Source organism: Oncorhynchus nerka, linkage group LG9a, assembly GCF_034236695.1.
Source record: "Oncorhynchus nerka isolate Pitt River linkage group LG9a, Oner_Uvic_2.0, whole genome shotgun sequence".
Lineage (NCBI taxonomy): Eukaryota > Metazoa > Chordata > Actinopteri > Salmoniformes > Salmonidae > Oncorhynchus > Oncorhynchus nerka.
The window spans coordinates 51,734,581-51,748,486 of record NC_088404.1 but is presented as its reverse complement, the minus strand read 5'-3'; the positions used below and the strand labels follow the sequence as shown (position 1 = coordinate 51,748,486).

The window sequence follows — 13,906 nt, the reverse complement described above, 5'->3', positions numbered from 1 at the left end:
ATCAAGAATGATCCACCACCACAAGGACTTACAGCCAACTTGACACAACTGTGGGAAGCACTGGAGTCAACATTGGCCAGCAACCCTGTGGCACACTTGACACCTTGTCGAGTCCATGCCGATGAATTAAGGCTGTTCCGAGGGCAAAAGGGGGTGCAACTCAATATTAGGATGGTGTTTCTCATTTTTTGTACACTCAGTGTATTTTTCTTTAATTTCTTTTTAATAAGTAGAGCAAAATGTTTTTTTTTTCCCTCACCCCTTTTCCTCCATTTTGCTCTACAGAGCCCGGAGTTGTCGGCAACCTCAATGTGATTGGAACCACAACATCGTCTGTGTATCTGAGCTGGACTCAACCAAAGGGAAACAGTTCTTTCTATAGAGTAGAGGGGACTGGTGTCAGTATGAATACCACAGAAACCTCCACTACCATCTCTGGGCTGACTGCTGGAGTGCAGTACAACTTCACAGTCACTACAGTGGCTGGAGATAAAACAACTGTAGGAGAAGGCAATACAACAGCCACTTTCACAAGTAAGTCCTCTTTCAAGTTTGGTGTGGTATGACACAAAGGATTTGGATACACAGGTAAGGCGAATACGTAATTGTCGAAAATGGCTAAACAAATAATTGGTTGTTGACTAGCCTATCCATAGACGGTAACAAACGTTAGCGTCTAATTCAATTAGGTATTTTCCATCCGGAGGGGTTTTATTAAATGCTCCGACGCTCAGTCTGAACTTAACACGCATCGCTTGCGGTACGGGTTTGGAAACATAAGGACCTCATCTTTCAGATTAACGATAAATAATAAAATGTTCAATTACTACACACATCTTTATAGGGTAAATGTTCCTAGACGGCCATATGTCCTTGTTTACGGAAGACAGACTGCTGCGAACACCTTTGTGTAACGGATGGAAGGATGCCAAAAAAGTGTTGTAACAGAAAGGCTGAAATGGTGTTAAACCCGTTTAAAACAGTATCTATTTTGCGCTTGTGAAATCATTTTGATGTGATATGAAAGTAAAGGTTTTTATGTTTCTAGAACCGTAATGCAATTGAGAATTGATTAATGTTTAGAAAGAGTATTTGGCTGTTTTGCCTGCCAGTACCAGTTTCCCTCTAAACATGAAAGTCATTAGGCCTCATTTATTGCCGTACATTTCACACTAAATGTCTGTGTGCGCAATTTCTGAAAATGTCTGCTCACTTACAAAAATATAGAGATGTATAAACTTGGCACACGCCATTCATACACATATTTCCCGTTATAAACCAGACCCGTTGTAAAACTGCGTGATCGAGCATTAAAACTCTCGCCTTTTATGGTGACAATGTCCTTTCTTTGCTGTATAATTTGAAACTTGACATTCGGCAACGGCAGTTTCTTAAAGAAAGAGCAATGGCAATTTTGATCACATTTCTGTGGAGGTGTGAGCAGACTGTTTCGATATTTTGCAGTGACTTTTTCTAACTACAGTGACTGCCTGTCCACACATTTTGCAAGATTGATTGTATATTCAAAACAATTTAAATGCTACAGCCCCACACTTCGATGCAAAATACTAAATTGTTGTTCAATATTTAGTTCAATAGTAGTTTATTGGGTTTCTATGTCCTGCCTTAGTATTAACCTAATTTTCAACGGAAATATGGGCGTTTGTTTTGTGTGGGGGACTTCCGGTCAAGCACTTTCAGCCAATAGTTCGCAGTTTACTAGCCAACTAACTTTGTATCGCTTCTCACAACTTTCCGAACATGGATTCACGCAAAACGGACATTTTATGTTCGGTTTAAGGGGATGCCACAATAACTAGCAGAAACGGAATCTGTTCATGGTGCAGGAGTGTTTTGACCACCTAACTTTTTTTTGCGGAGCGAGTGCAGTTGTGAGGCACCTTTAGATTTGAGCCCACCTCTGATGATGTATCATGACGTCTGACGAGTTTACACTTGCAGGGAGGAAGGAATGATTTTTTGTATTTTGTATTTTATTTTTATTAACAACAAATCAATACATAAAGCACATGAGGGAACACAAGCATACATAGATTACAAACAATGGACAATCGAGCTAGGGGGTACAATATCACATTACAATTACACAAGGACCTTTAAGGGACATACATATATTTACAATTCTAACAGCTTTTTTGTTAGTAGAGCATTTAACCATCTTAAAATACAGTTCAATTTCTTTTTGTAGGGTACGAAAATGTGGTTCTGTTTGTAAATTTACATTTGTGCATATGAAATTTGGCCAAAAGAATAATGAAATTAATTACATAAAAATGTTTCAGCTTATTTCTATTGTATGTAAAGAATCCAAACAGTACATCTTTCCACAATAGTGTAAAATCTTTATAAATGTGTTCAATTATAAACCTACTGATGTCTTGCCACAGTTTTCTTACATGCATACAAATGCCAAAAAAGATGCAACACTGTTTCTGGGTGGTCATTACAAAAGGAGCAATTTGAGTTGATGTTTTCCTTAAACTTCTTCATATAGTGTTTGGCAGGATAATATTTATGAATAATTTTAAAGGAAACGTCCTTAAATTTTGTTAACAAGTAGGTATGTGTGTGGCAACATCCAAACGTTTTCCCAACAGATATTATCAATAAATTCATTGCAATAAGGCATGACATAAGATATAGATAGATACAACATCCTGCTGAAACAAGGTTCATATCGCTCTGTTGTTGAATGGACCAAAAGGAATGATTTTTAAATGGACCGCCCTTGCCCGGAAATTCGTCACTCGTTCGTCCCGCGACGATTGTGTTTTCAGTCACCGGTAGCATGTGGGCAATCAATTATGATTGCATGTCTATTATATTAACTATATAATTATTCAATCACGCCTACTGTATGATAGCTAGCAAATTAATTAGCTAACTAACGTTAGCCTGCCTAGCTGGAACTTCTGAAGAAGGAAAATGTTTTATTTCTACAATTTCCAAAAGCTAACCAAACAAAAACATCATTACTTTTACGAGACGTGTTTGTGCATTATTAGCACAATTTCTAACTTATTTACACTTGTATGTTTTTACTTACACTTGAATGTTGACTCCATTGTGACGTTGAGGTTTTAAGTTTGGCTGACTTTTCTTAGCGGATGTACAATCATCGCGAATTGAATTATGGGGCGTTTTTGGCCCCGAAGTGAACATAATTGTACACTCGCAAACTCCATTAGAAACGAGGGCTGAGGGGCTTACGTTGCAAACGTCCCTTGCTTGGCTAATCATTGGACTGACGACAAATATGGCCGCGGGTATTCCCCCAAGGGCATAAGCCGAGGGTAAGTGGACGAGGGCGTGTCCTTTGAGTTTGAAACGCAGCCAGCGGCTTCACCATCCGAAATCTGTTGTGTGAGAGGAAGGTATAAACCTTGCCATACCAGCCTTCACTCATAAAGGAGACCAGCTGTCTGACGAGGATGTCACAAGCACGAGAAGGATGGCTAATGTACCTATCTATACATGTTGAGAGAGTTATCAGACGACTCAAGGGTGTTCAAAATCCTCTCCCAGACTGTTCCCATCAACCCGAAGCACAAAATGGACAAAGTCCTTAAGAATATGTGCAGCACTTGTTAACATGCAAGGTGAGATCATCCATGAGGATGCTGAGTGAGCAGTGAGAATGTTCATGCATATGAAATGTAACTCTATATACACCATCATTTCATCCACCTGAGATACTGTGTGTATATATAGTTTCCTATTTAATCTGAATTATGATCCTACACTTTGCCTGTTCCTGATAATTACAGGCATTCAATAGGTGCTGTTATCATGCCTTCTTCAATCTATTTAAAAATACATTTTCTTCAACACCAGAAGGTCTAACAGACCAAGAGGGAAGACAACTGTTTGCCAAGTGCCACACTTGTTTGCTTCATTTGTGCCCTTGAAAACCAAACCCAGAATCAAACTGAAAACACATTTGAAACCCTCAAGACATGCCTCCTTGTCCTTCATTTCAAAATGTTAAGTATCAAAGAAAATGTCAGAGTAGAATTTCATCGTGTTTTTATTAACACCACAATTTGCCAAGTGCAAGATGAATTATGGTATGCTTAGATAAGTTCATGAAGTGACATATGAAAAGAGCTGTACATGGTACAATACACAATATTCCTAAATCATGAGTTCTCCGTAGGCATGTAGGATGAGAGCTGTACAAGGCGGGATATAAAAAAAAAACACCAAGAATTATGCAAATATAATCAGGTAAATGTACATATGAAGAGAAGTGTGCAAGACAACAAAAAAAACACAAAGACTTATGCTTAGATAATAAGGTAGAGCTGGACATTTGATTTCTAGAAGTTCTTGAGAGTTTAACACTCCATCTGGCTCCTCGACACTCACTACTTGTGCCTCTACTCTCCAGACTAAACCCTTAACTCTCCGTCCATGTGTAGGCCACCTGCTCATTCCCCTTGCCATATGTGGTTGCGGAGTTCCCATGGAACCTGGGGAAGAGATGCTCTCGCACAGTTGTCAGGATTTGTTGAGGTGCGCACAGGAACCTTCTTTGCTGAGCTAGCAGTGATCCGAAGTTTACGAGCATCTTACCACACACAGGAGGCACTCTGTGCTTCAGTGACCTCCTCCAAGCTGGCACATTTACACTCCTCCACCATAACATAAACGTCATAAAATGACAAGCATTTCTGTCACTGCATGTTGATGCCGTGTTCGCCGTGAGGCTGCTGTAGCTGTGTGGCTGCTGCTGGAACCTGATGACTGACTGGTTTAGCTGTAGAAGGCTCCCCACTGGAACATTGGCCCCTTCCAAACTCGTAAGTGTGTTGTGGGAGTGGTACACAGGAGTTGGAGAAACCAGGTAGAATGTGGGATGTTTTTCAGCATCAGGGACTGGGAGACTAGACCGGGTGGATGGAAAGATGAACGGAGCAAAGTACAGAGATCCTTGATGAAACCTACTCCAGAGCGCTCAGGACCTCAGACTGGGGCGAAGGTTCACCTTTCAATAGGACAACGACCCTAAGCACACAGCCAAGACAACGCAGAAGGGGCTTCGGGACAACTGTCTGAATGTCCTTGAGTGGCCCAGCCACAAGAGTCCAGACTTGAACTCGATCGAACATTACTGGAGAGACCTGAACATAGCTGTGCAGCAGCGCTCCCTGACAGAGCTTGAGTGGATCTGCAGAGAACAATGGGAGAAACTCTCAACCTGTTTTGTCATTATGGGGTATTGTGTGTAGATTGATGAGGGGGAAAAAACAATTTAATCCATTTCAGAATAAGGCTGTAACATAACAAAATGTGGAAAAAGTCAAGGGGTCTGAATACTTTCCAAATGCACTGTACGCAGGCCTTCTTCAATGTAAAATATAAACTGTTCACCTGTAAAATGTGACTCTATATTTTAAACTATGCAGCCTATGGGATTGCAAAATTTGAAATACATATTGCCTATCTATTTACTAGACTACTAGGCCCAATTAAATGAGAGATGCTCATGGTACTTTGTTGTATAGCTACTTCCTTCCTCACCTTATAACACCCACCACTGCAATCTGTATGCTCAAACCGGCTGGCCCTCGCTACATATTCGTCGCCAGACCCACTGGCTCCAGGTCATCTATAAGTCTATGCTAGGTAAAGCTCCGCCTTATCTCAGTTCACTTGTCACGATAACAACACCCACCCGTAGCACACGTTCCAGCAGGTATATCTCACTGATCATCCCCAACACCTCATTTGACTGCCTTTCCTTCCAGTTCTCTGCTGCCAGTGACTGGAACGAATTGCAAAAATCGCTGAAGTTGGAGACTTTTATTTCCCTCACCAACTTTAAACATCAACTATCTGAGCAGCTAACCGATCGCTGCAGCTGTACATAGTCCATCTGTAAATAGCCCACCCAATCTATCTACCTCATCCCCATACTGTTTTTATTGTATTTACTTTTCTGCTCTTTTGCACACCAGTATATACTTGCACATCATCATCTGCTCATTTATCACTCCAGTGTTAATCTGCTAAATTGTAACTTTTCGCTCCTATGGCCTATTTATTGCCTACCTCCTCATGCCTTTTGCACACACTGTATATAGACTGTCTTTTTTCTACTGTGTCATTGACTTGTTTGTGTTATTGGCTTGTTTATTGTTTACTCCATGTGTAACTCTGTGTTGTTGTCTGTGTCACAATGCTTTGCCTTATCTTGACCAGGTCACAGTTGCAAATGAGAACTTGTTCTCAACTAGCCTACCTGGTTAAATAAAGGTGAAATAAATAAATATTACATGGACGTGTACACCTAAATGTTTTACGTGCATTTTGACAATCATCCACTTTGCAACATGTTATTTGACTCGAGGATGAGCATTACCACGTGTACAGTGGGATTATAGGTTGCACTCTCATTAGTATTGCAATTATTTTAAAGAAGTTTACTGCAGGTCCAGAGTACTTGAATCGGCAGTCTTAATAGAGGAAGACACTTGGCTGTATCAGTATCAAATGCAGGGTTGTAGTGCGAGGAGTGGTACTCCCTCACTTTTTTAAAAATTTGACTTGATAATACACAGAGCCGGTTAAACTATTTCTGGAAAAATGTATTCTCACAAATTCTAAATACATTCTGTTTAATTACCCCCCCCCCCAAAAAAAGGGTGAAATAAAAACAAAAATAAAACTTCGGGAATATGAACCCATCACGGCCAGAAACCGGAATTTATTCTGCAATGGTTCTGAAAATAAAATCGGAAAAAGATTCCTATGTCTAGTTATTTTCTATTCGAAAAATTAAACGCATAGATTTTCGCTCTTCTCACTAACGACAGCTGGCTGAATTCTTGTTTATATGCTTTTCATCATACCCCATTTGCACAAAATACTTACTTGCCAGTTTGCAATACAATATTTCAACAACTCGCAAATGTGCGTACGCCTGGTCTAAAGTTTGCAGGGAGGTGAGCACATTCTCACGTGAAGCGACATTTGTATGAATGCCAACTTTTGCATGAAAACTGGTGCACACGCATTTCGGTGTATATTTTGGACGAAATCACATTTTTGTAAATGAGGCCCCTTGGATGTTAAGGAGTAACGGCAGGCTCGCCGACACTCCTTAAGAGTACAGTCTTGGGCTGGCTGTGACCTTTTTGTCTTTTCTATAACTGTCTATATTTCCGTCATTGAAATGAAACCTTTTCGATTGTGTCATGACAGACCCTAAACAACCTGTGAATATTGTGGCTACGAGGCCAGGGACCAGTCAGCTGAATGTGACCTGGACCTTGCCTGGAGGGAGGGTGGACCAATACAATGTGAACATCTCTAATGCTGCTTTAAGCTATACGTCCAGCCAAACCACACAGACCACAATGGCCAGCTTCACTGGGCTACAGTCAGGGAGGGTCTATGAGGTCACAGTGACTGCTGTAGCTGGACACTTCAGGAACCAGTCTGCTACGGGCCAGTTAGCCACTGGTAAGTCATGGCCAGTGGTGGCTATACTATGCATTTACTGTAGAGGTTCTGAAGGCTTCGTAGTAGTTTTGTCGTTTCTGAGAGTTTGAATGAGAGAGTGTGAGGAGGTTCTCTCTGTGTTTGTCCTGAAAGAAAAGCAAATGTGTGTGTGTTTTGTGTGAATGTGAATTTGGGTATGCAACTTTCCTAACGTCTCTCTTATTTCTCCATCGACAGTACCCAACCCACCTGGACCCCTCAACATCACAGAGAGGACAACCAGCTCCCTCGCTGTCCAATGGAAAACCCCTGGTCTAATGACTGGTGTTGCGGGCATCTCCTATAACATTAGCTACTATTCTACTGGGACTGGAGCAAACAGCCAGTCTACCGCTAGTCTCGGATATAACCTGCTCTCTTTGTCCTCTGGAACGTTCTACACCATCACAGTGATAACTGTGGGAGCACAGGATCTGCGAAGCACCCCTGTTAATACATCTGGATACACATGTACGTACACTTGTAACAACTATATAGTGTCCTTGGGGTGACATTTTTGACAATGTGAAAATGTTGCAGACGTCTTCTAAATTCTTTCTAATACTATGCACGGTTGATGCATGGTCCTGTATAGATCAGTTGGTAGAGCATGGCGCTTGCACTGCTAGCGTTGTGGGTTAGATTCCCGGAGCCACCCATACATAAAATATATGCACGCACGACTGTAAGGCGCTTTGGATAAAAGCATCTGCGAAATGGCTATTATTTATATGATATATTTTTTTTAAATACATCAGGTTAAATGCGGCTAGTAAGATCATCGATTTAAGGTAGATTTTTTTCTCTCCTAGTGCCAAAACCAGTGGTGAGCCTCACAGCGAGCCCGTTGTCCACCTCCTCAGTGAAGCTACAGTGGACTGACCCTGTGGGTGTGAAGTCCTACTACTCCTACAGAGTCCAGTACAGCAACGATACAGGCCCTGTCGGAGAGAAAACAGTCAATACAAGCTTCGTGGACGTCCCCGGCCTAGAACCTGGGACTGGCTACACCTTCACTGTTACAACAGTAGCAGCAGCGGGAAGCAACGGAATTCCAGAACTCACGTTCAGCTACACGCGTAAGCTAATATTCCTTACTTCCATAGGTATTTGTAGAGTAATCCAAGAGTAATGCAAGCTCTTGTGTAGTTAAGAGGTGTATAACACCGTCTGCTAAATGATCCTGTGTTATGGATCATATTAATACAATATCTGCCCTCATTGCCGTTCAGAGCCCAAGGCGGTCAGTAACCTCGTGGTCAAGGATCTGAACACAACCGCTATCAAGCTTTCCTGGTCCCAACAGGACGACCACCAACCCACCTACTCCTATCTGGTGACCGTCTCCAAGAAGGGTTCTATGGTTGCGAACGTGTCAACCACGGCCGAGAGCTACACCTTCACCCATCTCCAGCCTGGGGACAGTTACACCTTCTCTGTGGTCACGGTCGTCCAGGGGGTTAAATCTGACTCAGTAGAGACTAGCTACACAAGTACGGTTCAAAAGACCGCCCCCCCCCATCTCTTTCTCACTCACCTTCCCTTCTTTACATAGCAAAGTTGATTTAATCTAAGACTGCTGACGATGCGTATTTCACACCTAAACCAAATTAGACTCATTTACATAATAAGATCTATATATCTCTAGTCTAAAATGTGAAATGTTAAAGGTCCAATGCAGCTGTTTTTATCTCAATATCAAATCATTTCTGGGTAACAATTAACTACCTAATGGTCAAAAATCTACAAAAATGGCTTCTAAGCAAAGAGCAAGTTCTCAAGCAAGAATTTTGCTAGGACTATCTGGGAGTGGTCTGAGTGGGGAGGGGAAAACAGAGGTTTAGAACTGTCTTTCTTATTGGTTTTATTAACTAATTTACCACCTGGTGATGTCACCAGGTAGGCCAAAACTCCATCTCACCAAAACAGGCAGATTTTGTCTGGCGGTATTTTCAAACAGCTCTTACACAAAAAGGGCATTATCATAATTTTCACAATATCACAGTATTATTCCAACCTTAGTGTGGAAATTATTTTTTGGACTGCACTAGCCCTTTAATGTAATTTCTTTGTTGTATATACCATTTAGAACCTGGGGTGGTGACAAACATCGCCACAACAGGAACAACCACCACAATGAATGTGACCTGGGATGCCCCTGTGGGACAGGTGGACTCCTACACCGTCACAATCCACAACGACAACGTGATGGAAAACAGCCACACCGTCTCCAATGACTCTCTAGAATTAGTGTTCCAAAACCTGAAACCAGGGAAAGTCTATGTTGTCAGAGTGGTCACCAACAGTGGACCGCTCACTGAGGCATCACTGAATGTTACAAATGCAACATGTAAGTTAGTCAATGTTTCAATAAAGTCCAACTTTCCAGCTGTACTCCATTTGTTTCGTTGCTGCTGTAAAGATAATTACATATTGGTCTGAAGTGCATGTACAATTACAGAGACATGCTCATAATCTAGAATGGATTGTTCTCTAATGTCATCACATGCCTGAGTCACTCCACCTGCAATATCCTGCATAACTAAAGTCTCCCTGGTTTGTTCCCAGATCCCAACCCTCCCGGAACCCAGAAGGTGGAGGACCAGACCACTGGTTCCATCAACATCAGTTGGGCCCGGCCCCTGGACATGGACCTGGGTCAGTACCGGTTCTCTGTGTTCTACCTGGGCCAACATAACCTGACGGAACACAACTGGATCCTCCTGGAGAACCTCCAGTCTGGAACACTCTACAACATCACTGTGGTAACCGTAGGGCCGTTGGACTACCAGAGCACAGCGGTGACGACAGCCAACTATACCAGTGAGTGACTACTGAACACACACATTTACACTGCATCTACACACGCATGCACCTGCAGCACATGGGGATGTGTGAAACGCACTCCTCAGCCTAAAGTGTCCCCACTTGCGCGGCCGAATAGCTAGCTTTTTGGTGGCGCCAACTGGTAAGACGCTTCAGGAGGGCGGTCACATGTGCTAGCAAAGCAGATGTCCAGGGATAGAGACTTATGTGAGCCGAATCAGGAGGAAGTGGAACTCGCTAAGCGAGCAGCGTGATGTCCGTTACACAAACTCGCATGTACGCACACACAAATGATCTTTGTTGTTCGTTTGTTCCAGGGCCCCGCTCTGTGAGTGGGCTGACAGAGGCAGGAATCACCCCTACCGATGTGACTCTAGTCTGGGATCAGCCGGAGAACAAAGCTGGCTACTCCTTCAAGGTGGAGGTAACCTACCCCAACGGGTCCCTTTTGATCGCCGTCACTGTCAACAACACCAAAATAATTGTCACCGGACTACAGTCGGGGTGCAACTACACCTTTACCGTGACAACGCTCACAGAGGACGGCACCATGGCAACCCCTGTGAAAGTGTCCTATTACACAAGTATGTTCCCATTGGCAAAAACAATTCTCATTTTCATTTTAATTTGGTGTGAATAAGAGTACACATTTGGGACCAGCATATGTTGAACAGTATTCCCCCTCTTTTTATGACTCAAGTCAAACCTAAGACCCTTTGTTTCCAGGACCATATCCCATTAGTGGGTTGTTGGCGCCTACAGTAAACGCAACTGGTGTACGTCTGACCTGGACCAAGCCACCTCAGTACCAGAGTGGTTACACATACCGCATCCAGACCGAGGGGTGCGTGTCTACTCCCACAAACCACACAGTGACAGGAGAGGAGGCTGTCATTCCAGAGCTCACACCAGGAACCAATTGTACCTTCCGTGTTTCCGTCAAGGCACAGGGCGGTATAGAGGGAGGCACCGTCTCAATCTTTCAGTACACAGGTGAGACCTGCTTTCTCTTCACCTACAGTCAGGTCAAAAATAATTGGCGCCCTTGATAAAGATGAGCGAAAAAGTATCAAATAAATAATAATGCTGAGCTATATTGTATGCTCAAAGAGATGTGAAGTTATATTATTATATTATATTCTAATAAATCAAATCAAACTACATTAAATCTGCATGGCTTCCTGTTTCACTGGGGTATAAAAATAAGGTAATACGCATGTAAAATCCCTTTGTCATCCACAGGAAAAGGCAAACGGCTCACAAATGAAAATGACAAAATGGTTGTTGACCTTCATAAATCAGGCAATGGGTACAAGAAAATCGCAAAAATGAAACATATATGTACCACTTACCACTATTAGGGCAACAATTAATTAGTTTAAGGCAAAGAAAAATCCAAGGGCCAAAGTTGGAGAATTACAGAACTTGGTCACATCTTTGGGTCACCAGGTCTCCAAATCTACAATTAGACACCACCTCCATTACAAAAGGCTATTTGGAGGGGTTGCCAGACAAAAGAGCAACCAACAAATGTAAACGGCATTGGCACTTGGGTTGGAACCTGTGCTATGGTCAGAGGAGATGAAAAAAAGAGCTCTTTGGCCATGCACACCAGTGGTGGGTTTGTCCTCGAAAGGAGGATGTATATACAGAAAATAACCTCATACCTACTGTAAAATATGGTGGTGGATCTTTTATGTTATTGGTAGGTTTTGCTTCCACTGGTCCTGGGGCCCTTGTTAATGTCAACGGCATCACAAACTCTACCAAGTAACAACATTTTAGCTAAATACCTGGTTGCCTTTGCCAGAAAACTGAAACTTGGCCGTAAGTGGATATTTCAGCAAGACAATAACCCCAAGCCCACATCAAAATCCACAAAGAAATGGTTAATTGACAACAAAATTAACATTTTGCAGTTTCCAGACTTGAACCCCATTGAAAGCCTGTGGTTTGAATTGAACCGAAGAATATCAAGGATCTGTAAAGATTCTGTATGGAGGAACGGTCTAAGATTCCTCCAATCTCATTAAACATTTGACAAATATGCTCAGTGCTGTTATCCTCACAATAATTTCGACAATTGTTTTAGAAATATGTTTTATTACTTTTTTAAAAAGTAGCCCCTCCACAAAAACATTACTGTGACAACAGTGCCCCTTCAGCCATTGCCGGAGCCCCCTGTGCCCGTAAGTAGTTGTTGGTAGCGGAGTCGAGGGAACAAAAAGGGTTGAACACGACCATGCTATTATCTGGTTCGTATGAACCCCGAAATGAGCTGTCTGTCTCCAGCTAAACGCTTTTCATTCCTGGGAATTAGATTCAATATATGAATCGCCCATGTTACTACAGAAGGGACCCGTTTTTCAGAGCAGCCTGTCCCATTCCCAGCTAGGTTACAAGGTGCTTTTTTGCCAGTACCTATGGCTGGTCGGTAGAGTAATGGTGCTCATGTGCGGTGTCGCCCTGGATCAATCGAACAGTGACGTCGGGGGTACAATTTGTCGTGCATCCCTCACGCTTCTGCTCCATCCTCACGTCAACTGTTTCCCAGGCCTCAGCGGCCGGTTTGAGGGAGGAAAGGGGTGGGACTTTGCGTTTTATTCGAGTTCTACGTGTCCTCAGCAAGCACCTCAGATTCGACAAATTCTGAATTCTTACGAGCCGCTGGCGATTAGAGCCGATTGGCTGTTGGCAGCAGAGTCTAGGGAGCAAGCAGTGTTAGACACATCCATGCTACTGTCCCGTATTTAGTCTCTAGGCTTCATAAGAAACCAGACAAAAACAGCTGTCTCACTCCATCTCAGCTCATTCCGTTTATAGGTCTTTAACTAGCTGTGCCCACTTAAGGTGTTCGGGCTCCAGCTCTGCTGAGACAAATTTCGGTTGTGTCACACAGTGCATTTTCGCCAGTGCTATGTCCAATATGCTTACTGGAGACAATGGCTTCTGGGATGGAAGTCATTCTCCTGGGGCTATTGTCGATGCGGCCCTTCCAGCGCTGAGTACTAGCCAATCGCCTGGACGCATCTTGCGGCTTAAGCCGGTCGCTTCGGGCGCCCCTGTCAGGCCTATTGGCCCATGGCCCAGTGGTGGGACCCTCTGCTATTGTTAGGGGGCTCCCATGGGCTGAGTTGTAGCCCGCAAAAGCTGTATGAAGGCAACTCGATTCGGAGGGTATGGACAGTGGTGCGGAGCGCACTGCATATCCGTTCCCTGGAGCTCCTAATGGTGTATCTGGTGCTCAGGCTCTCTCCCCTGCTTTTGTCAGGCACATGCTGTCATATCGAGCAATACATAACCCCGGTTGAATCAACTCTGGAGCAGATCTTTTATCCAGGTGGGGCCCTCTCTCTCTCAGGAGTGGAGGCTATACCTCTGGGGTTGGCCCCAGAGAGGTCCAATCTGACAGCTAGAGGTTTTACCGCTGAACTTGATTGCTACTGTTCAGTCCACAAGGGTGCTGTCCACGAGAGGGCTGTATGTGTATATAAGTGACAGGCGTTTGAGCTTTGGTGCCAAAATAAAGGAATTGTTCCTTTTCAGAGTTCTCTGGAGGGCCTTTTTATTGTTC

At 43.2% G+C, this 13,906-nt stretch overlaps 1 protein-coding gene across 3 annotated transcripts in view; it reads left to right on the top strand.

Annotated features, from left to right (window-relative positions):
* LOC115134480 (receptor-type tyrosine-protein phosphatase eta-like) overlaps window positions 1–13,906 on the top strand; it is a 65,121-nt gene that overhangs the window by 36,271 nt on the left and 14,944 nt on the right. For all 3 annotated transcript variants that reach the window (XM_029668497.2, XM_029668496.2, XM_029668498.2), the window contains 9 exons: window positions 286–534; window positions 7,228–7,488; window positions 7,705–7,977; window positions 8,319–8,585; window positions 8,739–8,999; window positions 9,596–9,856; window positions 10,075–10,329; window positions 10,650–10,916; window positions 11,059–11,325. In XM_029668497.2, the coding sequence (XP_029524357.1) occupies window positions 286–534; window positions 7,228–7,488; window positions 7,705–7,977; window positions 8,319–8,585; window positions 8,739–8,999; window positions 9,596–9,856; window positions 10,075–10,329; window positions 10,650–10,916; window positions 11,059–11,325 (2,361 nt within the window). The remainder of the gene's footprint in view (window positions 1–285; window positions 535–7,227; window positions 7,489–7,704; window positions 7,978–8,318; window positions 8,586–8,738; window positions 9,000–9,595; window positions 9,857–10,074; window positions 10,330–10,649; window positions 10,917–11,058; window positions 11,326–13,906) is intronic.